At 40.0% G+C, this 24,961-nt stretch overlaps 1 protein-coding gene across 2 annotated transcripts in view; it reads right to left on the minus strand.

Annotated features, from left to right (window-relative positions):
- LOC124605312 (nucleoprotein TPR-like) overlaps window positions 1-24,961 on the minus strand; it is a 404,625-nt gene that overhangs the window by 301,616 nt on the left and 78,048 nt on the right. For both annotated transcript variants that reach the window (XM_047136896.1, XM_047136895.1), the window contains exons 8-9: window positions 10,088-10,462; window positions 2,370-2,444 (exon numbers count right to left, since the gene is read on the minus strand). In XM_047136896.1, the coding sequence (XP_046992852.1) occupies window positions 2,370-2,444; window positions 10,088-10,462 (450 nt within the window). The remainder of the gene's footprint in view (window positions 1-2,369; window positions 2,445-10,087; window positions 10,463-24,961) is intronic.

Below are 24,961 nucleotides of genomic sequence, written 5' to 3' on the forward strand. Positions count from 1 at the left end.
AAACCAGAAGACTTAACTTATAATATCTTAATCAAAAAGTTTCAGTTAAAGTGAGAGGAGAAAGTACAAACTGGATCAGAGTAGGAAAAGGAGTAAGACAAGGATGCTGTTTATCACCAACTCTTTTCAACCTCTACTTGGAAAATATGATTGACTAATGTTCATTAGATGGCAAAGGAGTAGAAATTGGAGGAAGAAGAGTAGGGTGTTTGAGATTTGCTGATGACATGGTCCTTCTAGCAACAGGGGAAAAAGAGTTACAGGATTTGGTGCACACCATTGCAACTAACGGAAAAAAATATGGAATGAAAATTAACACAAATAAAACAGAAGTATTGGCACTAGGAGGAAATAAGGAAATAAAAATTATGCTGAATGGAGAAACACTAGAACAGGTGCAAAATTTTAAGTATCTTGGAAGCAGGCTAGACACCGACTGGAAGTGCACCACAGAAATCAAAACAAGAATAGCAATGGCAAAAGAGGTGTTTTATAAGAAAAGGAGAATCTTCTGCAGCAGTCTGAACAGAGAACTCAAAAAGAGACTCATAAAATGTCTTGTATGGAGTGTTCTTCTATATGGCACTGAAACATGGACTATGAGGAAAAAAGATAGAGAAAGGCTGGAGGCTTTTGAGATCTGGACATGGCGGAAGATGGAAAGAATAAGTTGGATGGACAGAGCAAAAAATGAAGAGGTACTGAGAAGAGTGGGAGAGATAAGACAGTTACTAGATGTAATAAAGAGAAGAAAAAGAAATTGGATTGGGCATATATTAAGAAAGAATGACGGACTGATAAAAACAGTTTTAGAAGGTTATGTAGAAGGGAAAAGGAAGCAAGGAAGGAAGAGATTCCAGATACTGATGACATGATGGACGGTACAACATACAGCAGCCTTAAGAAGGAAGCAATGGATCGCAGAAAATGGAGAGGCAAAGGACCTGCTAATATAGCAGATAACTGATGATGATGATCCCTATTTTCACAAGGTTGGCATGTTCGTTTTAGGATTTGGTGGTGTTAGTGGTAGAGGGTGACCAGATGCCCTCCCTCTCACCACCCCTTTGTTCCACAGGATGGAATTTGTGTACTCCAATTGTCTATGTCTAGTTCTATCCCTTGCAAAGTGTGCAAATGTTTTCTAAATGTTAGTAAATCATGTAATGAGGCGGGATGTGTATGCCAGCCTAGTATTCACCTACTCAGATGTGGGGAAACGAACTAAAAACCACATCCAGCTGATCAACACACAAGTCCTCCTCAACCTACAGCGTAGATTCAATATGGGGCCAGCACACTTCTCTGAATCCTAGAAACAGCGTGATAATGTGTGCAGCTATCTGAGTGGGCCAGATTCATTCCTTGTAATAACATGTTTAGATTATTTAAAGGTCTCGTTATATCCATAATGGCTAAGTCAGCTTCCCATATGTAATCAATAAATTACAACTATTTTTCTCCTTTCATTTTAGTAAATAGTAAGACTTCCTACCACACAAAGAACATACAGAAAACTGACTTTGGTAAAAAAGATACTACACAATAGCAATAGATGTCGCCATAGTTGCCATTTGCTCCTTTCTCACATTTTAAAAGGCAACTGAGCTGGTGGCACAGCACAAAATTTGGACAGTATATGACAAACTTTCCAACAAGTCCAAGTTGTCTGGTGGGCAGCCTCCACAGTGTGTGTGCCACATACACTGCAAGTGCACGTTCGAAATAGCCTGCTTTAGCTGAAAGTTGATGCGGCATTATAGACATTAAAAACATTAGAAAGAGAGACTATCTTCATCCAATGTAAGAGATGATCTGACTGTTCTAATCTAAACAGGTTAATGTAATTGTGTAAGCTTCTAAGGCCAGAGTAAGTTAACATAAAAGTTTTCTGAGTATGGTACGGCATCATAGTGTACAAAACTATAGTAGAGAAACATTTCGGCCACTGTTGCAGTGGCCTTCTTCTGGATCTACATTAAGAGGTGGTGCCACATGCAGAAAACCTTTCTGTCAACTGAACAAGTTAAGCAAATAAAATAATGATTTCATTGTTCTAACTCCTTTCACATACAATAAAAGACTTTTGAAGGCAACAAACAAGACCATTTTCAGAAACACTATCATAAATAATAAATACAAGAGGAATACTACTGATTCACATATTCCAAGCATCAGCAGTTTCCTTACCCGGAAAGTCTGGTGGGGTGTGTGTAGATGTTTTGCCTGTTTTAACTATGCTTTATTGTTCTATTGATTACTTCCTGTTGGTGTGAGTTTTTGAAGCTCTATTTTGTAGCAACAATACTACTGTAATCAGTACAACTATAAATATGAATTCCTATTATCATTAACGTAACCTCACTTACTTGTTGTGTAACTCCAGAAATCTCTGCTTCTTCAAAGGACATTTTATTTCTTGCTAGGCTGCCCTCATCGAAAAACTATAAAAAGAAATTTTCAAAAAGTTAAGACACTCAATGGTATGCTACATTACATACCAACACAATACAGGCAGACAATCATAAATTAATACTATAGTTTTCATCAACAAAAACGGAATCACAAGAAGAAAAATATTATCTTTAAACATTGTTACTAAACTGATGTGAGACATCAATTTACACACAACAATGATGCCTCCAGGTACTGACATCAGAACATATGACACTAGACTCTTACTAGTGCGACTATGGATGCACATCAAAAGCCAATCACAACTGCCACCATTTGACATTTATGCCTGCTTACAGTTCTTCATTTCATTTCATCTGAATTGTAGTTCATCTGGATTAAGCAGTTTATGGAAGGCATAGAAAAAAAATTGTGTGGCCTAACAAGAACTTCAATACAACTCCCAAATGAGAATCCAGTGTCTTAACCACCAGACTATTCTGCCTTTCCAATACTGGAGCCATAACGAAAATAATATACAAGCCCATATTTCCTTCTGTATCATCAGGACAGGTCACTGATTTTCGTTACATACAAACACAGCCATTTTCTTTTAAACATGAAAACAAACACACGGCTGAGTTATTCTCCAAACCTTGTCAAATCTACAAATACCTTTTTAATCTACTATTGACAAGTTTCTTATTGAAAATCAAGTAAAATTAGATCTTTCTTTTTAAAAACCTGGACAATATTTGTCATTTTCAAAGTAGTGTTGTCCACAACAGAAATTCTGTTTGGATTGGAAGTGTGCACAAGTTTCAGTTATCAAATTAAGGATATGATAAACCAATTGTCTAAATAGTACACATCAGTAGTAATCCCAATTTTATCTTACTAGACCAAAAACATTTGCATTTAAGGGAAATGTAAAAGTAGACTTACCTAGATTTGAAGAATTAATTTTCTGTGTTACACAGGTCAAATGTTAATTCTCAATAAGATACGAGACTTAGCCAACTCAATTTCCAGCCTACTTGATGACAAAACTGGGGGAAGTTTTTTCTCCAAGACTTATTTAGCTGACGCCTACTTCCAACTATCAATAGGCAGTTGAACATAGCACTCAATGGATGACAAGGGCTTACAGATTCTGTATCTGGCTAGAGAGGCTATTCACAAATATGAAAGGAAGTTCTTCTGATAATTTATGGCATTGACTATTTTCATTTCTATTTTTATAGAACAAAATTACACACTATTACTGATCTGGCAAAACTGTACAAAGACTCCAGAGGTGGACATTACATTTAAGTAATTATCCACTTTTGTATAAGCTCACCGTGTGTGTGTGTGTGTGTGTGTGTGTGTGTGTGTGAACTAGACCCTGACATAGGTAGGAATTCATGTGGTTTCACGCAGATGAAGAATTTTTTGCTAGGTGCTGATTTTTGGCAGAAAAACATCCAATACCTTCATTTAACCCATTGGCAGTAAAAGGAGAAATAAAAAAAAAAGGTCGATTATGATGTAAGTGAAAGATGTTACAGTACTTATTGTAAAGCTGCTACACATCATGAGCAAGAAAGATGCAACTGTAAAGAGTTGAGATTGATGCAGATGTAGTTAACAGAATTATTCTGCTGCAACCTCACCAACCAGAGAACCTAGAAGAACCACTGTAAGCATCCAAAGTTGTGCAGTGTCTAATGAATTTGTGTGCAGCTAACTGTTACTGGTAGCTGAAATAAGACGGAAGAAGGCACAAAGATACAGCATTTTTATTTAATGGAAGACGTTATTCATTCAAGGTCATACCACTTTGTTTAAATATTTCAGCATCACCATTTGTATTTGTCTTAGATCAGATACCGGGAGATAAAATGTTGGAAAAGCTAACAATTTATATTGGAGGCATTTTAATCAGTACTGTCGCATGGGAGGTGCAGCTTAAGATACTGAATGACATGCTAACAATTATTCAGAATTCAGAAGTCACTATAAAGTAAAATTAAATTGAGTATGCATGGAAAAAAATCAAAACTGGAGGGTTTAATTTCATTCTATTTAATCAACCCAGATCCAGTAAAATTAATAGCCATTGGAGAATGTGTGTCTCCAACTTGTAAAAAAGCAACTGAAAGCTTTTATAGCACTGTGCAGGTTCTATCAAAGGCTTACAGGAGATCGGTGTCTTCCTAATCCACTATTAAAGAAGCTACTGAAGAATGATAATCCATGGAATTGGAATGAAGAACAGTACAATCCTTTTCACAGGGTTAAGAACAGTTTATTTAAATCATCGGCATTGCACCACCCAGAACTTTATGAATTCTCTGAAATTTCAACTATGTGAAGTTGATTGATAAATAAAAATCAGATAGTAAACAGGAAATGGTACTTAGCCACTGAGAGTATGAAATATTTACCACTCTATGGTGTTTTGAAAATATCAGATTTCTTCTCTTTGGCAGACCACAATAGTGTAGTTATTAACATCACTCTTTGTTGTCTTTCCTCAGGCACTGTAAATTAATGGTTAACTGAAAAACAAGGTGAGCAGTACTAATTCAAGAGTAAGCAAATGAAAGGAAAAAGCAAAATCACACTCAGTGAACTTCCAAGATTGTTGGCTGAAACTGAAGCATAACACTGCACAATCTGTCAGACAAGAAATCAGAATAGATCTACGAAAGGTGTAAAAGGACAACAGTTGCAAGCTGTGCTGCACCAAATGAGCAGTTGCATTTAGTGTCACTGGTCGGCATGCTGCGGAAGTTGCCAGTTCACATCTGATCACTAGCAATATTTCAAACAATGGAAAATCCAGGATGGAATGTAACAATATTATGAAGGAAAGTTGCTATTCACCATACAGTGGAGACGCTGAATTGCAGAAAAAAAGGCTCTCATAATTAAAGCTTTCAGCTATTAAGGCCTTCGTCAACAATACCACACACACACACACACACACACACACACACACACACACACACAGGGCAACGTTTCTGTTGCCTGAGACTGCAGTCGCGTGTGTGTGTGTGTGTGTGTGTGTGTGTGTGTGTGTGTGTGTGTGTGTGTGTGTGTGTGAGAGAGAGAGATCTATTGTTGATGAACGCCTTAATGGCCGAAAGCTTTAAATGTGCGTCTTTTTGTTGTGCTTATCTGCGACTCAGCATCTCCACTATATGGTGAGTAGCAACTTTCCTTCATAATATTGTCAGTAGTAATATTTGTTATTTAGTATTTACCATTTCTAAGAGGTTCTCAATATTTCTTACATTTGTAATGTTTGCATATTCTGGAATATTTGACGTTTGTGTAAACAGCAATACTCTCCACCCACGAGATAATTCTGTTCTGTGCGTCTAAAAAAAAAAAAAAACATGCTCCCAGTGCTGTGTTGTACTTCACTCACGGCCCTGTTTTCGGATGTGGACATCACTGTGGTTACAACATGACAATATATATGACAGCTAACAAAAAAAATGTAAAAAAGAACAATATATGGATTCTATTCTAAATGCAACAAAGGAGAAGTACAATGACGGAAACCATCGATATTGAGTTGAGATGTGAGGAATGTCCACAATTTTAATCATGCAGTAGAAGAACTTATTAATTAAATACATTTAAGTTGTGCTCGTTTGGGTCAAACTGTATGAATGAATTATAGGAATATTTGAACATACTAATCATAATGCATAAGTGGAACACATCTTTCCCTCTTATTCTGTAATTAAAATAAAGCTACTGACAGAGGTCCGGTGTGGGCTGCAGTTATTGTATGGTATTGAAACTTGATAGATATGATAATGCATTAATACAGAACTGACTTACAATGGAAAAAAATTAGTTCCAGTTTAGGCCACCAGGTGCAAATCTGCCACTTAAAGCACGTTGTCGATGTCTCCAGTGCATATATTGAACAAACCGTGTAGTTATTTTTTTTTTTTTTTTTTTTTTTTTTTGCACATTAGAATATCTACCAAGTTTTGCAGCCATAGGATAAATACAGACCACACTGTATCTCTGTGAGTAGCTGCATTTTAATTATAGCCACATCATACAATTCTTTCATTTCATATTGTTAAAACAACATTGTATAATTTACAATAACATGAAGGGCATTTGTATGACCCACTATGTACCATAAGAAAATCTTTTGCTTGTTTAAGTGAATTTTGTGCTTGTTTTTAACGAATCACATCACATCTAAACTAAACTTCTTTGCTTTTTATGCTCAACTATATGAAATTAATTGGTTAAAATTATATTAGCTAAGAACACTTTATCTATGAGATGGATAAACATTTCAATCATATGACAGCTGTCTCAGATTCACATTATTAATGACTAACAGCAACTTCCCGTTGTTTTAAGCATCATCCAGACTGTTTTTGTTATGTATGTGGTGTCTTCGTGGGATCGAAAGCAGTAAAGCATACAGTAAAGGCTGCTAACAATTCCCATTCAGCATACAGGTCTTATTTTGGTATCCCTTCAGGAGACCTAGACAAGAACTGGGCACCACATTTGCGTGTGGGTGTTGCAGAACCACTCTCGAGGCCTGGTATAGAGGAGAAAACAGAAAAAAATGACATTTGGTGTACCTAGAATTTGGCAAGAATCAACATATCACCTCTCCAACTGCTATTTCCGTGTTGCTGACTTGTCTCATCACAGGAGGGGTAAGGAAACCAATGTTATTGCATACCCAGACTTGCCATCATCTCTTAGGCCCATTACACACAGTGAGGAGCTTCCTATTCCTCCCTCACTAGTACTGAAGGAGTGTGAAGACGCCAGTAGTGAATCAAATAGCGAAATTGATCACGTAATAGACTTTTCAGAGGATGATGATGAAACACCTTACTACTCCATAAAAAATGAGTTAAATGACTTGATCAGGGATCTAGGACTTACAAAATCCAATTCAAAAATTCTAACATCAAGACTAAAGTAGTGGAAAGATTTGCAAGATATCCAACCAGCAGAATCACCATGAAACTTTCTCACTACATCACTCTGACAGACAAACTGTGCTATTGCCACAATATGCTCACCTTTTGCAAAGAAATAGGATTTAACTGTGATCCAAAGGACTGGCAATTCCTCTTTGATAGTTCCTGTAATAATCTGAAAGCTGCTCTCCTCCATAATGGAGACAAGTATCCATCAATTCCAATCGCTCATTCGACACACCTAAAGGATGATTACTCTCCAGTGTTCTAACATCTCCTTCAGGTGGTGAAATATGTTGAACAACAGTGGGATGTAATTTGTGATTTCAAAATGATTTTGTTTTTGATGGGTTTACAAAGAGGTCAGAAATACATGAATCCCTTGTCAAACAGGAAAAGATTCTAATACCTCCATCCCATTTTAAGCTTGGCCTTTGTAAAAGCATTAGATACATGAGATGGAATAAAGTAACTCCAGAATGTGTTACTCAAACTATCAGAGGGTAAGATAAAGGGCAGAATTTTTGTGGACCCTACATGAAAAAATTACTTCTTGATGACACATTCATCAGCAAGATTCTACCAGTTCAAAGAAAGGCCTGGAAGAAATTCCGGGATGTAGTGAATGGTTTCCTAGGGAATCACAGGGTGGACAATTACAGGGGTGTGGTAGTGGGCGTTTTGAAGAACTCCACAGCAATGGGAAGCAGAATGTCTCTAAAGTTCATGTACTCCACTTGAATCTAGATGTTTTCAAGTCTTGTATGGGTGAATATTCGGGGAGATGGGCTGAAAGGTTCCATCGGGACTGACAATTGTTTGAAAGAAGGTACCAATGACAGTCTAACAAGCGAATCTTGGTGATTACATCTGATGACTGATCACAGAGAGTAATGTAACCTACATAACGAAACATTGGAAGGCAAAATGTTTTTAAGCACACTGTCCATGATATATAAACATTTTCATGTTCTTAAAAATTTTTGTCATATATATTTACTGCATTTACACTTTTCAAACATTGTACTTAAGAATTTCTTTTGTTTCATTTCATGGGTATACATAAATGAGCATTCACTGTTCCAAATAATTGCACTTTCACATACTGCATCAGAAAAAAACAAAAAATTAACTTAAACAAAATTATCTTACATGGTGTTACCTTTACTTCTCCCATTACAAGTTTTGACATCATTACATGAAGTTCATTGCATATTTTAAGAACAAAACAGCTTGTTTGTTGTTATGTGTATTAACCTGGAACAGATGATGTCACTGAAACATTAATGCAAGAATGTCAAATATTGCACACAGATCATCAAACAGCATATAAACAGTTTCAATCTGAGGTAGAAACTGGAGAGCTATTTCAGAACATTGCCATGGATCATGAGGTTCCATTTGCTGCACTGTCTGCATCTTATATGGGTACCAATGTAAAATAGACCACACAACTTTCTGTACTGTTGACCGTAGGATGGACGATTCTCTTGACACCACACAAGTACTATCACTACCCAGGGGATATGACGCATGGTCAGTTGCAGCAAAAGCAACCTCGTCTGTAACTTCCAATGGGTGTCACAAAGATCACCCGTGTTTCCGAATTTCATTACAATCTCCTTTAAACCATTTAATGAGATCAAACCTCTCCTCAGACCTATTAGTTGGCAACAGTCTCAGTGCAACATTGTAACTGCTGCTGTTCACATAAAACAGTTTCACTAACAGTGCATGATCTCTCTTTCTGATAGCCATGGCCTGTTCACTCACATTATGGCTTGTCGAATGACAGCATGGATGTCATGCTGTCAGACAAACAGTGTACAGTGCCAGATTTACATCTACCAAGTTTTGGTACTGTACAACAATTACTGCCCACATTGGACAAACGTGAGTAGCTTTAATAACAACCACCAAGCATTACAAGAGAGGAAGGTGTGTTCCACTTATGCACTATGACTAGTATATTCATATATTCTTTTAATTCATTCATACACTTTTTTGGGCCCAAACAAGCACAACTTAAATGTATCTAACTGATAAGTTCTTCTACTGCACGATTCAAAGTGCAAACTTTAATTATTATTACCTGGTACTTCAGAGGTTGAACGGTCACCAGGCACATAAATAAGAATGAAAATGTTGTAAATCTTTGACACACACACACACACACACACACACACACACACACACACACACACACAGAGAGAGAGAGAGAGAGAGAGAGAGAGAGAGAGAGAGAGAGAGAGAGAGAGTGCTATATTATTATTTATTTATGTTATTATTTATTGCAAATGTGTGGGGTCTGTTCTGTCAGACATGTCCGACAGAACAGGCACCACTCATGTCTGTAAACTTGACTGCTATGACATCTCCAATGCTGATGTACAATAATGCCCATACTTCTTTCGGGAATACAACACTGCAAGCAAAGTGATATAAATTGATAGGGACATTACTTTGTAGAGTGTGATAAAGTTTAGAACTTAGCTCAGAAGGAAAGTGTGCTTGGATAGCCAAATCAGTTAAGGCACAGTGGGAAATCCGGGTTCCAGTCCCAATACAGAAAATATTTCAACTTTCGAAATTGAATTATTTCAATGCTCGATTGCGGCTGACAACTGTACATCCATCGAGACTTTATTGACTTTTGTACATCCCTCAAAACATTATTATTATTACTACTATTATTTAAAATGAACTTTGTGGTACTTTCTCATACTTACTGACTTTGGAAAGAGCCTCTCATTATCAGCAGTACTGTTAGAACCAAAGAATCTTTTTGGTGTTGTCTCTGAAATAAACTCTTTTGTAGACACTAATTGTGGTCTAGTGCGTAGATAATCAACAATATCAGCAACATCTCTGAAATTGTCAGATTTTTCCACATCCACTGTATCTTGCTGCATTTCACTTTTTTCTGTTTCACCAAAGTCATCATCTGGGTTCAAGTTAGTCCTCATATTTGTCATGGACTTCCTCAAACTCAGTAGTTCTAGCAACACTTCTTTAAATTTGAGTTCCATTTCTGCATTCTGCTTAACTGCTTCTGTCAGGTCACTCATTTGCATCTTTAAAAGAGGTGTTCTGGTTTCCAGTTCCTAGAAAAGAGTTGTCCTATTACAAACAGTTAACTTACAAGTCAATAAACACAAAGTGTAATAAATGTTAACATCATCATAACACATTTGGTTGTTTCTTATTTACAAATCTCTTTAAAAAAAAAAAAAAAAAAAAAAAAAAAAAAAAAAAAAAAAAAAAAAAAAGAGGGAATTTATGGCTACTGTGAATGGCACCAGCAATAATACTGTTTACAACCGGAAGCAAAACATGTGAACTATGCAAATTTTCATAACATTTTGGAATAAAAGATTACATAGGTTGGTGATGCAGATCAAGCTTTTGCTTCCAGGAGAGGAAGGTGAGCAATGTACAGACAAAATTGGTAAACAGGATTGACTAGTGCTGGTTTAGGACAATGAGCGGCCTTTTCTGAGTGTTTTGTGTATCTTTTCTGAGAACATATAAGCTACCCCCCGAAGTCAAATCTAAAATACCCCAAACAAAATTTTAAAAATCCAACATTTGAACAATATAGTTGAACAATTTCATTTTATTGCTTGAGTGTGAATCTGATACTGGTGGTAATTCAAAAGTAATATCAAAACAATAAATTTGAGAGAACTTCACCTGCAGTAATAGAATCTGTATGACTGAGAAGACATTGAAGAATATTAATTGATTTATAATACACCTGAAGAACGAGTACAATGCCCTACCAAATTCAGACTATGTCGAAAGGACTCTATGGGTTGCTATAACTGAAAGGCACTCAATTATCCATCCTGTATCAACTGAGAGATTACACAGATTGTGCAGACCAGAATCACAGCTAAAATTGGGATGGGTCTCCTCAGACTTGCAATTTATCTGTAACTTGAAATGGTTTTTATTCACAGATGACAAATTAAAGTTTTTATTCGCATAAATGAAAAGCGTTTTGAATAAATAGTTTTTATTCATCAATAACAAACAATTATTATCTGTATTTGTTATTCGTTATTCAAATAAATTTTGCCCAACTCTGGTGTTAAGATTTTGTGTTATTATATGAGGAAGCATCGGTCACCTACGGCAAATTCCACTAACCTTTGCAAAGTGTTCTCGTGCACGCTCTCTAGCACAGTGTGAGGCCATTCGGATGGGCCATGCTCTTGGGGGTATCTAGTATATAGGCAGTAGAGAGCGTAGTTAACATCTTGGTTGTAAAAGGGGTGACTGTAAACATTTTGTTGAAATTGCTATGAGAGCACTGTAATCAGCCAGGATGGAACAACCAGTAGGATGACTAGTAGAACTGAGTTTATGGAGCTTTGGGTGTAAGTTTAAGATGGATCTATGGAGCATTGCAAGTGTGAGGAGGAAGATGGACTCAGGTGATAAGTTTCTAGGATGAGCCTACTGTTTGAGCAGGAAGAAAGATGAATGTATTAGTGAGCACATCTTTCGACTGAGACGGAAATCAGCCCCACAATTGTTTAAACTGACATTCTGAATACTTACATAAATCTTTTACGAAGCCACAGAAAATCTAAATGTGCGTGACTGCTCCTCCTCAGTTCCAGTCCAGGCCTTTACCACAGCACCATCTTGTTCAGTGGGAGCAGTTGGGGGTTCATGGTGGACTTGTGCGATAGTAGTACAGTTAGTGGCAGACATTCTTATACACTTAATCACTGTCATTCATCATCACAGTGGTAAAGCAATGGTCAGAAGGAAAATAGTAAGGTAAGGATCCATTTTCAGATCATGAATGGCTATCTGTTCTGTACCTGTGATAGGGTTTTGGGAAGGAAGGCAGAGCCAGGTCTGAGGAGTGGATTTCCTACAAAGTTACCGAGGGTTGGATGGGAGGAAGGACAGATGGATAACAGTTGCAAGAGATGTGTTAAGACAAACTACTAAGGAAAGACTGGGTGGAAGGTGGAGAGGGTCATAGCTGGAGGTTTAAGATGAGGTACAAAATGCAAGTTGGTTGGTTGGTTGCTTGCTTGGTTGCTTGCTTGCTTGTTTGGCTGATAGGGGTCGGGGTGGAAGAGGCTACGCAGCAAGGTTATCAGTCCTCAGGTCAAAGGTTTGTTCATTTGAATATACTGACATCCACCACGAATGTGTTCAGATGGGAAAAGTGTGAACAAGTGGTAAAAGCGATGCACTGAAGCTAATACTGATGCTAGAGCTGAAAAACATGCTTTACAAAGACACAAAAGTATATGGATTGAATCAGTACATAGATTAGAGTAGACAAGTGGTCTCTCAGAGCTCAGCCATGACAAGAGAAACCCCACCCACATACGACCCCTGCCGACCCGATTAAGGGTGAAGATATCTACAGAATAAAGAATGCCTTTTAGTCAAGAGGTCCATAAAAGTAAAAGGGAATGGCTAAAATGTAATAGACATCAGTTGGAATGTCAATACAATGGTACAAGGTGCATTAAATAAGTAATGCAACGCAACACATCCCCATCCCCCCCACCCCTCTTCCTGAAAGCAGGTTGGTTTTATTCGGGATTCCAATACGAGGTGCATTCAAGTTCTAAGGCCTCCGATTTTTTTTCTAATTAACTACTCACCCGAAATCGATGAAACTGGCATTACTTCTCGACGTAATCGCCCTGCAGACGTACACATTTTTCACAACACTGATGCCATGATTCCATGGCAGCAGTGAAGGCTTCTTTAGGAGTCTGTTTTGACCACTGGAAAATCGCTGAGGCAATAGCAGCACGGCTGGTGAATGTGCGGCCACGGAGAGTGTCTTTCATTGTTGGAAAAAGCCAAAAGTCACTAGGAGCCAGGTCAGGTGAGCAGGGAGCATGAGAAATCACTTCAAAGTTGTTATCACGAAGAAACTGTTGCGTAACGTTAGCTCGATATGCGGGTGCGTTGTCTTGGTGAAACAGCACACGCACAGCCCTTCCCGGACGTTTTTGTTGCAGTGTAGGAAGGAATTTGTTCTTCAAAACATTTTCGTAGGATGCACCTGTTACCGTAGTGCCCTTTGGAACGCAATGGGTAAGGATTACGCCCTCGCTATCCCAGAACATAGACACCATCATTTTTTCAGCACTGGCGGTTACCCGAAATTTTTTTGGTGGCGGTGAATCTGTGTGCTTCCATTGAGCTGACTGGCGCTTTGTTTCTGGATTGTAAAATGGCATCCACGTATCATCCATTGTCACAACCGACGAAAAGAAAGTCCCATTCATGCTGTCGTTGTGTGTCAACATTGCTTGGCAACATGCCACACGGGCAGCCATGTGGTCGTCCGTCAGCATTCGTGGCACCCACCTGGATGACACTTTTCGCATTTTCAGGTCGTCATGCAGGATTGTGTGCACAGAACCCACAGAAATGCCAACTCTGGAGGCGATCTGTTCAACAGTCATTCGGCGATCCCCCAAAACAATTCTCTCCACTTTCTCGATCATGTTATCAGACCGGCTTGTGCGAGCCCGAGGTTGTTTTGGTTTGTTGTCACACGATGTTCTCCCTTCATTAAACTGTCGCACCCATGAACGCACTTTCGAAAGAAAACGAATGACTGCACGCTGTTCAAGTAAGGAAAACGTCGCCATTTTAAGTATTTAAAACAGTTCTCATTCTCGCCGCTGACGGTAAAATTCCATCTGCCGTACGGTGCTGCCATCTCTGGGACATATGACGATGAACGCGGCCTCATTTTAAAACAATGCGCATGTTTGTTTCTCTTTCCAGTCCGAAGAAAAAAAATCGGAGACCTTAGAACTTGAATTCACCTCGTACACCATATTATTCCCCACTTGTTTAGCTACAAATCTATTTTAACATATCTCTGTGCAACGTGATGGCCTTATGCCACCTTACTGGGAGAGCCTGAATGCCCACATGGTACCACTCTATTATTCAACATTGGAGCCAATATCCCGTTGCATCAATAACGTCCCCATCATTCATATACTGCTTCTTGCAGTGTGCCTCCTTCATTGGGCTAAACAGGTAGAAGTCGGAACATTCAAGATCTGGGCTGTACAGTGGATGAGGAAGAACAGTTCAATGAAGTTTTGTGAGTTCCTCTCAGGTGCGCATACTTGTGTGAGGCCTTGTCTTATGAAGAAGTAGTTCATTTGCATTTTTGTGGGAACAAGCACATTAAACTAGCTTCTTCAATTTCCTGAAGGTAGCAACTGGGAAATCGGACAAGTTTGCGTGATTTTGTGGAAATGACGACAGGCGACTCATCCAAAGATTCAACGTGCTTTTGTTCACTGCCAGGTCTCCGTAGACATTCTGCTAGCACTTATGAGTATCTAAGATAACCAGGTTTTCTGACAAAAGAAACTTAATGACAGCTCTCTGCATGGACCACATCCCAAACACAGACACCACTCTGAAGGTTACGTATAACACCCCCACTTATCAGGACTTCATGAAACTGTAGTGGCTGAAGTGGGAGTATTCCATGATGTAGCAAAACACATTCCACATTTTTTTCAACCGAAATTGGCTACAGGAAAAATGTGTTGCATTACTTACTGCATGCCCCTTGTACAATGGTGTATCCCTACCATTAGAAAAGGAGGGCTGAGTGCCTAGATAATGTGGAGTTTACCACAGGGGGCAGAAGCCACCAAATGTTATTCCATCCCCGAGTGAGCAAAGGCCTTACTTGCACCTGCAAATCTGCACCTGGGATTGTCCAAGCCAATGGAGTGGCAAGTAATCATGTCTCTATCCAAATAGTCGATCACTTCATTCCCTGGGACACCCACATGACTTGAAACCCATAGCAAGACAACAGAGCAGGCAGAATGACTGGTTTCAGCGAGAAGTTCATGAACAGCGAGACCACAGGGTGACGAGTAACACTGGTAAGTTGCCTGGAGATTGCTTATTGAGTCACTACATATTAAAACACAGTCAAGGGAGGCTTGTTTAATATAATGGAGAGCTTTGTTAATGACTACCACCTCTGTCGTGTAAACACTACAAGTTCCCAGCAAATAATGGTGTCCCTGGTCAGCAGGAGATGTAAAAGTGTATTTTGTCTTATCCACATTTTAGAACTGACACTGTAAATATAGTAGTAACCAGAAATTTGCAAAGAGCTGAAAGCAACATGATCAAAGATCATGGGGAGGACTGAGACACTATGCTCTTGAAATAAATAGGTCCTAATTCCTGGACTGGGTACCGACCGAAGGAGGCGTGCAAGGAAACATGATGACAACATCCTAAGGTGAATAGACGGAGATCTTGGCAAAGGGCTGTAGGCACATTCCAACTAGTAGATGGCTATGAGCAAGTGTGTAATACTCAACACGGAGCCCAGTGGGACACCATTCTCTTGGACTCCTGGAAAGTTGAGTGACATAACTACTCCAATCCAAAACAACCAGTGGGATAGAAACTTTTGAATAAAAAGTAGTAGCAAACGCTTGGAAGTTTCAAAGAACCTCACAGTTTGCTGCTTTGTCACCAGAACTGATTGTGGGCCCTTGGTTCTCAATTGAGTGGAAGGACTAAACCAGAGACTTCAAAGGTTCTGTGACGTGCTAGGCTGCAACTTCCTGGTCTTGGATCATAGGGCTGAGAAACGTAGCCTCCCCCCCCCCCCCCTCCCCTCTCCTACATGGATCAGGTATACACTGCATATCAGAGGCTGCTACTCAGGTAGCTGACTGCGTGTGGGGTGCGTACAAGGTTTTTTAAGATTACACGACTCCCCATCCAATCCAGATAATGACAGTTGTAGGAAACCTAGGAGTATCTGTGTAAGATTGAAAGAAATGCCTTCCACAGGTGAGAGTATTAAAATCCTAATGGTAAATTGCCGAAGCATTTGCAACACAGTGCCATAGTTTGAAGCCCTTGTTAAAAGGCAGTGAGGCTCACATTTACTAGGTACACAAAGCTGGTTGAAATCAGGTGATATTTTTGAGGAAAATTCAAGTGCAAAAATGGTTCAAATGGCTCTGAGCATTATGGGACTTAACAGCTATTGTCATTAGTCCCCTATAACTTAGAACTACTTAAACCTAACTAACCTAAGGACAGCACACAACACCCAGTCATCAAGAGGCACAGAAAATCCCTGACCCAAATTCAAGTGCATATCAAAAGTATAGGCAAATGGGAAATGGAGGTGGTGTATTTGTTGCAGAGGACAATAAACTCAAATCTAGAATATAGCTCAAGCATGTGAGACCCATACCAAATAGGACTAACAGGGGATACTGGACATATCTACATCTACATCTACATCCATACTCCGCAAGCCACCCGACGGTGTGTGGCGGAGGGTACCCTGAGTACCTCTATCGGCTCTCCCTTCTATTTCATTCTCGTATTGTTCGTGGAAAGAAGGATTGTCGGTATGCCTCTGTGTGGGCTCTAATCTCTCTGATTTTATCCTCATGGTCTCTTCGCGAGATATACGTAGGAGGGAGCAATATACTGCTTGACTCTTCGGTGAAGGTATGTTCTCGAAACTTTGACAAAAGCCCGTACCGAGCTACTGAGCGTCTCTCCTGCAGAGTCTTCCACTGGAGTTTATCTATCATCTCCGTAACGCTTTCGCGATTACTAAATGATCCTGTAACGAAGAGCGCTGCTCTCCGTTGGATCTTCTCTATATCTTCTATCAACCCTATCTGGTACGGATCCCACACTGCTGAGCAGTATTCAAGCAGTGGGAGAACAAGCGTACTGTAACCTACTTCCTTTGTTTTCGGATTGCATTTCCTTAGGATTCTTCCAATGAATCTCAGTCTGGCATCTGCTTTACCGACGATCAACATTATATGATCATTCCATTTTAAATCACTCCTAATGCATACTCCCAGATAATTTATGGTATTAACTGCTTCCAGTTGCTGACCTGCTATTTTGTAGCTAAATGATAAAGGATCTATCTTTCTGTGTATTCGCAGCACATTACACTTGTCTACATTGAGATTCAATTGCCATTCCCTGCACCATGCGTCAATTCGCTGCAGATCCTCCTGCATTTCAGTACAATTTTCCATTGTTACAACCTCTCGATACACCACAGCATCATCCGCAAAAAGCCTCAGTGAACTTCCGATGTCATCCACAAGGTCATTTATGTATATTGTGAATAGCAACGGTCCTATGACACTCCCCTGCGGCACACCTGAAATCACTCTTACTTCGGAAGACTTCTCTCCATTGAGAATGACATGCTGCGTCCTGTTATCTAGGAACTCCTCAATCCAATCACACAATTGGTCTGATAGTCCATATGCTCTTACTTTGTTCATTAAACGACTGTGGGGAACTGTATCGAACACCTTGCGGAAGTCAAGAAACACAGCATCTACCTGTGAACCCGTATCTATGGCCCTCTGAGTCTCGTGGACGAATAGCGCGAGCTGGGTTTCACATGACCGTCCTTTTCGAAACCCATGCTGATTCCTACAGAGTAGATTTCTAGTCTCCAGGAAAGTCATTATACTCGAACACAATACGTGTTCCAAAATTCTACAACTGATCGACGTTAGAGATATAGGTCTATAGTTCTGCACATCTGCTCGACGTCCCTTCTTGAAAACGGGGATGACCTGTGCCCTTTTCCAATCCTTTGGAACGCTACGCTCTTCTAGAGACCTACGGTACACCGCTGCAAGAAGGGGGGCAAGTTCCTTCGCGTACTCTCTGTAAAATTGAACTGGTATCCCATCAGGTCCAGAGGCCTTTCCTCTTTTGAGCGATTTTAATTGTTTCTCTATCCCTCTGTCGTCTATTTCGATATCTACCATTTTGTCATCTGTGCGACAATCTAGAGAAGGAAGTACAGTGCAGTCTTCCTCTGTGAAACATCTTTGGAAAAAGACATTTAGTATTTCGGCCTTTAGTCTGTCATCCTCTGTTTCAGTACCATTTTGGTCACAGAGTGTCTGGACATTTTGTTTTGATCCACCTACCGCTTTGACATAAGACCAAAATTTCTTAGGATTTTCTGCCAAGTCAGCACATAGAACTTTACTTTCGAATTCATTGAACGCCTCTCGCATAGCCCTCCTCACACTACATTTCGCTTTTTGTTTGTCTGCAAGGCTTTGGCTATGTTTATGTTTGCTGTGAAGTTCCCTTTGCTTCCGCAGCAGTTTTCTAACTCGGTTGTTGTACCACGGTGGCTCTTTTCCATCTCTTACGATCTTGCTTGGCACATACTCACCTAACGCATTATGTACGACGGTTTTGAACTTCGTCCACTGATCCTCAACACTATCTGTACTTGAGACAAAACTTTTGTGTTGAGCCAACAGGTACTCTGAAATCTGCTTTTTGTCTAAGAGGCTTTTTCTAAATGCCAACACCCTATTGCAATCTTATTTTGATCTAAGTAAGGCATATGATGCCGCCCGGTGTCATCACATATACAGAGAAGAGCAGCGCAAATGATCATAAGTTTGTTTAACCTGCAAAGGAACTGAACTGGAAGACTCTTGAAGGCAGAAGTAAACTATCCCAAGAAAGCCCGTTAACAAAGTTTCAAGAACGGCTTTAAATGATGACTCTAGGAATATAATACAATCCCCTACGCATCACTGACATAGGAATCTTAAGGATAAAATAAGAATAATTACTGCACGCACAGAGGCATTCAAACAATCTTTCTTCTCGCACTACCTACATGAACAGAATGGGAAGAAACACTTATAGCTGGTACAATGGAATGTACCTTCCACCAGGCACCTCATGGTGGTTTGCAGAGTATAGATGTAGATTTAGATGAAAGCCCTGGTCATGGAGAATAAATAAAATGTGATGACATCGGGCGGCATCATATGCCTTACTTAGATCAAAATAAGATTGCAATAGGGTGTTGGCATTTAGAAAAATGCCTCTTAGACTGCCGTTTCCAACCTAACCAGACGGCCAGTCATAGATTGTCCCTCCAGGAAATCACACTGATAACGGGACAAAAGGATCCCGAGATTCGAGAACCCAGCATAATCAGTGGGCAACGGTCCTTTAAAACATTTTACAGTGCACATATGAGATGCTAATGAGCCGTTAACTGTTAACGAATATTGGCTTAAGGATTGGAATGATGATACTGTGTCGCCTCTGCGAAGGGAAGTCAAATGTGATACAAGACACAGAGGAGACAGGGCCACTAAATAACAGTAAGATGCAACTGAGAGTGGAACCAGGGTCGAACACCATATCAGGAGACAAGGCAAGAACGTTAGCAAGATGTCACTTAAAAATGGTACAGCTGACCTGCAAAGGAAGTTACTGGAAACATTGGAGGGCTTTTCAGCGAAACTTAACAGCTATTGCAATGTCTTTCCTTCCCCACGGCACTGGCCGATCATGAAGACAACCTGTAGAAAAGGGATAGCACTTCCAACACTGTGGATTTCCACATCTTGCACGACCTCATCAATGAAATCTGATAAAGGGGGGTGAAAGTAAGAGCAGAGGCTCACAACTGCCAGATGGCTCTTCAAAGCACCCAACATGGTAGTTGGTCTGTCTGGCGATGGCAAGGAAGTGACAGGATTACCAAAAAGTGATCACTGCTACAAAGACTGTCTGTAGTGACCAATGTAACAGAGCCACCCATGAGACTGGGAGAAAAGATTGTTAGGTTAATACCTGAAAAGGTGCCATGGGCAGCACTGAAGTGTGTAGGACTATCATTACTAAAAAGATATACACCATGGTCTGCAAGAAGCTGATCAATTCTAAGGCCCCTTCAAGAAGGAGGCGGTGTCCATTTACCCAAGTAGGAGAAAATGAGGGGCAGGGGAGGGGGGGGGGGGGGTGGAAGGAGGGGGGGGGGAGCAGGGAGATGTTGGGTGTCAACTCAGTCTAAGTAAGTGGGCTGCCTGACGGTATATAAACACTGCAAATGGTGACCAATGAGGTCCTTTATACCAATACTGTTATTGCTTCCAACATGGTATGAAACAGCAGCCACTAACAGAACATCTATGCAAACCAATGTACAGCTCATCAGATGATGCCTTTTCAAGGCTACCACAGTTCTGACCAAAGCAAAATAGCTACAGAGTGTTGAAGAATGGTCATCACTGAAGTGAGTTGTTGTATAGCGACACAAATTGCACAAGAGGAGGAAATAACATGTTGTGGTTCCAGCAACGATAGTAATATCCATTATACTTCCTATGAATGATGATGTTATGGATACCTAGGTTAGGTGTGTAGAGGTTAGGAGTACAGGTCATACATCACTATCACTGCATGCCACCAGTAGGGATGGAACCACATCTATGAGCTTTGGTTCTGAATCCAAATGTGAGGGAGAATCTGGTGCCTCCAAGAACACTGGAGTAGCCTTGTCCTGATTCTTCTTCTTCTTTTTCGTATTCTTTGATGGCTGCATTGCTTGTGAGGGCTTAACTGTGAAGAGTGTGAGGACGGACGAAGAGTGAGCAACCCTGGGGCCTGGGACCCATAGGTAGCAATTTCTTCAGTCGTTGGCTCTTGTCGGGCCTCTGTCACATGTAGATACTGGAAGAGGAACCTACATCTGCAGCTAGGTGCAGTGTATGATTCCTGAAGATCCGCCAGGACAGGCACAAGGTAGAAGGGTGGTAGGCGAAATGGTTTGAAAAAAAAACTGAGGTTGCCGAAGTGATAGCTAGGATTTTCACCTAACTAGTCATCATGTCAACATGATTTAGGTGTTCATTTTGTTTTTGTGCCTCAGTATATTCCTGTATTTTCTTTCCTTTCTTGAAGACTGGAGAAACGTGTGAATGTGGAGGAGGAGGATCTGTGTAATTGACACACAAAGTTAGCTGTTCACAAGGACTATTTTTGAGGACTGATCATCCACAGCTGCATCATTTTGGGTCCACCGTGCAGCAGAGTGACCTATGAGCAAAGCACAAGCATCAGTAGCACTTCACAGTTGGTTGTACATAAAATTTTACTTCACATCTGTATACCGTGACATTGTCTTTTTCTGGAAGGGCATTCCCTTCAAACATTAACATAAAGGTACCTATATGTGTTTGATTATCTTTGGGACCTTTCTAAACACATTGAACAAAATGTACACCTTGCTGTTCAAGATCAGCCTGTAGCTCCTTGTCTGTCTGGAGGATGAGGTCTGTACAAGGTAATTCCTTGAACCATATTCAAAGCTTTGTATGGGGGCAATGGTCATTAGTATTTAACCCAGACTTGCCTGAAGAGCTATAGATTGTGCACAAGGAGGCTTTAATCAGTAGTAATCCACTTTGTATTTTTCGCAAAGACACAGCTTCTACAGATTTGTCTTCAGTATGTTGCACAAAAAATTACTGTTTTGTCCCAGTAAAGTTCCATCAGTACGAGTGCATGCTAAGTACTGGATAAATTGTTTCGTTCCCAGATGTCTGGCTTGTCCCACATCCCATGGGGTAGCAACAGTATGGAAAGCAGTAGTGTTATAAGTTATCAATTTTAGGTGTCTAGACCTGCCTGATGAAATGAGTGGCCACTGGGCTCTCCCCATAGGTGCCACCCAGCCACAGCAAAGGCCACCTGGCACAATTGCCATTGCCTGGGGTCCTGATGCCCCACAAAGACTGGAACCAACTTCTTGGCATGCGTGTAGAACAAGCATCTCAAGCATCAGGAGTGTGATTTGGCTTTGAAGCATACCGTATTTACTCGAATCTAAGCCGCACTCGAATCTAAGCCACACCTGAAAAATGTGACTCGAAATAAAGAAAAAAAAAAATTCCCGAATCTAAGCCACACCCAAAATTTGAGACTCGAAATTCAAGGGGAGAGAAAAGTTTTAGGCCGCACTTCCAAATCGAATCAAAGTTGGTCCATTGTAATATGAGACACAATTTAGGTTGAAAGAATGACGATACGGCTGTAGTAGTTTGGTTCGAGTCGTAAGCTTAGCAGTTAAGCTCTACCAGGTAGCCATTGCTATGCATGAGGCGCTCCGTCCGTATTTATACGGGTACCCTTCCTTTTTCATGTGCTTCATCTGGTTTGAATCTATTGCTTATTTTGCTTCGATCTGATAAGTGCCGTTTTCTTTGTTATAGGTGTTTACGTCACTCTAAGCTGAAAATGCATTGTTTGTCGCATTCTGATAGTGCGTGTTTACGGTCTGTCGCCGCTCGCGGCATGGCTTGCTTTTGTGCGCGCTACTGCCGCTAACAATAAAAAAATAGAGAGGAATCGTCTCATTAGCGAAACAATGGCACGAGACTGCTATTTGTTGTTACTTACACTGCTGCTTTCTTTGATAATGATCAACAAGAACCAAATAATAGACTGCGTATGATAGAACGTGTTCCGAACGAGAGTTAGGCGAAAATTTTTCTCCGTTTGAAAATCTTTGCGGCCGCTTCTTTAGTACATCAAATTCTGCACATAAATTAGAGTCATCTTAGATTTGAAAATCTAGTCAGCTGCCGTGCTTCACTTCTGACTGTATCACTTAATACGAATATAAACATGATACGATACGTATATTCTTCCGCGTTTGCTGTTGTCTCACTCTAGTTTTGTAGTTTATTAGGCAGGCAGGATTTAAATGAGATAGCAGCAAACATGAAAGAATGTTTATATTCGTCTTATTCTTATGGTGAAGAGAATACTGCATGTGATTCACAATTCATACAAGTTCCTATTAGCAACCATCTCTTGTCACAGGTAGGAAAAATTTCAGAACGTAGAGTTGGCCATATTGACAAACATCCCAAACAGTCTTGCCAGTCGGATTTTCGTAGTACATTGAAATTCTGCTACATTCGAAGATGAACAATACGGAGTTGTATTTACTTCGTTGGATAATGTGTGAAAATGCAGTTGTCGAAACTCTGGGCGGAGAAAAAAAGCTCGTCTTCCACCTTTTTTTTTTTTTTTTTTTTTAATTTATTTACTGACGCAGAGGTTTTGGCGCCAGTATTTATCTTTGTGCCTACAAACCATGCCTGTGTAGCGCTACATATATTCGACGGCAGTTCGTTGTGGCGGCACCTACCAACATTTTTCAGAACTTCCGCTTGCTTTGCACTCGATTCTAAGCCGCAGGCGGTTTTTTGGATTACAAAAACCGGAAAAAAAGTGCGGCTTAGATTCGAGTAAATACGGTATGTAACAGTCTACACATGTGTTCTGTGCAGATGATCTTTAACAATGCATTTAGTAGGCGTTATTGAATGTGTTCTTACTCAGTCGATCCACAATAGAGGAAAAATTTGGAAAATGAATGTCGGAGCCCAAAAGGGGAGCAAAAATTAACTTCAACCAAGAGATGGTATAAAGTAAATGAATGAATATTCCGAGAAACAGCAAAACCTAGAAAATAGCTGGGTCCACATCAAGGGCTGCCACCATGGTAAAGAGAGTAAGACAAGGAAGGAAAGACAATGATGAGAGATTTCAGTACAAGAAAAGAAGTAAGTGCTGTAACAGCTTGGAGTACCATGCTCGCCAGGAACGTACAGTATAACCCTGCTTTTACATTCCCAGAATTAATGTTTTCCTGCGTCAAATTTCCTATGTTCACAAAGTTATTTCGCAAATGATTCTCCATTAATATATTTATAATCTTCCTGCAATTTATGCTTTATGAAAAAATGTTCATGGAGAACACGGAGAAATGAACTGACATAACCGACGTAAAATGGCGCTGGCCGTCAAGTATTTACAAACATTATGTGGTTGAGTTTCTTGACACCAAGGTGCTCTACTCCACAGATCAGTGCCAGTAAATGGGTAAGAGTAGGAACAATCTGTGCTCTCCTGCAGCTGCCAATTGCTACTTGGTGTGTTGGCTAATGGGAGTAACAAGGATAATACGAATAAAGTATCATGACCAATCACAACCAGTTCCAAACTCTCTCTACAGCACATATGTAGCTTTGAGTGTGTTGTAATCATACGGACACCTTTGCATTATTCAAACAGTATTTCGTGTTTGGTCACTTGTACCGCTAGTTTACATCTTCGCTCCCACTGCACTACTCAAATCTTTCTGGTTCAAACATAGCACAAGTTATGTATTTCTTCATACTTAGCAAGATGTGCTTCAAGAAATTATTCTCGTTGTCAAATGCAAATATTTATGTATTTTTTGTGGCGTTTCTACATCTACATGGATACTCTGCAAATCACATTTAAAAGCCCGGCAGAGGGTTCATCGAACCACCTTCACAATTCTCTATTATTCCAATTTCGTATGGTGTGCAGAAAGAATGAACACCTATATCTTTCCGTACAAGCTCTGATTTCCCTTATTTTATTGTGGTGATCATTCCACCCTATGTAGGTCGGTGTCAACAAAATATTTTTGCTTTCGGAGGAGAAAGTTGGTGATTGGAATTTCGTGAGAAGATTCAGTCGCAACGAAAAACGCCTTTCTTTTAATGATTTCCAGCCCAAATCCCGTATCATTTCTGTGACACACTCTCCCATATTTCGCGATAATACAAAATGTGCTGCCTTTCTTTGAACTTTTTCAATGTATTCCATCAGTCCTACCTGGTAACGATCCCACACCACGCAGCAGTATTCTAAAAGAGGACAGACAAGCGTAGTGTAGG

The sequence above is a fragment of the Schistocerca americana genome, chromosome 3 (assembly GCF_021461395.2).
Source record: "Schistocerca americana isolate TAMUIC-IGC-003095 chromosome 3, iqSchAmer2.1, whole genome shotgun sequence".
NCBI classification, from domain to species: Eukaryota; Metazoa; Arthropoda; class Insecta; order Orthoptera; family Acrididae; genus Schistocerca; species Schistocerca americana.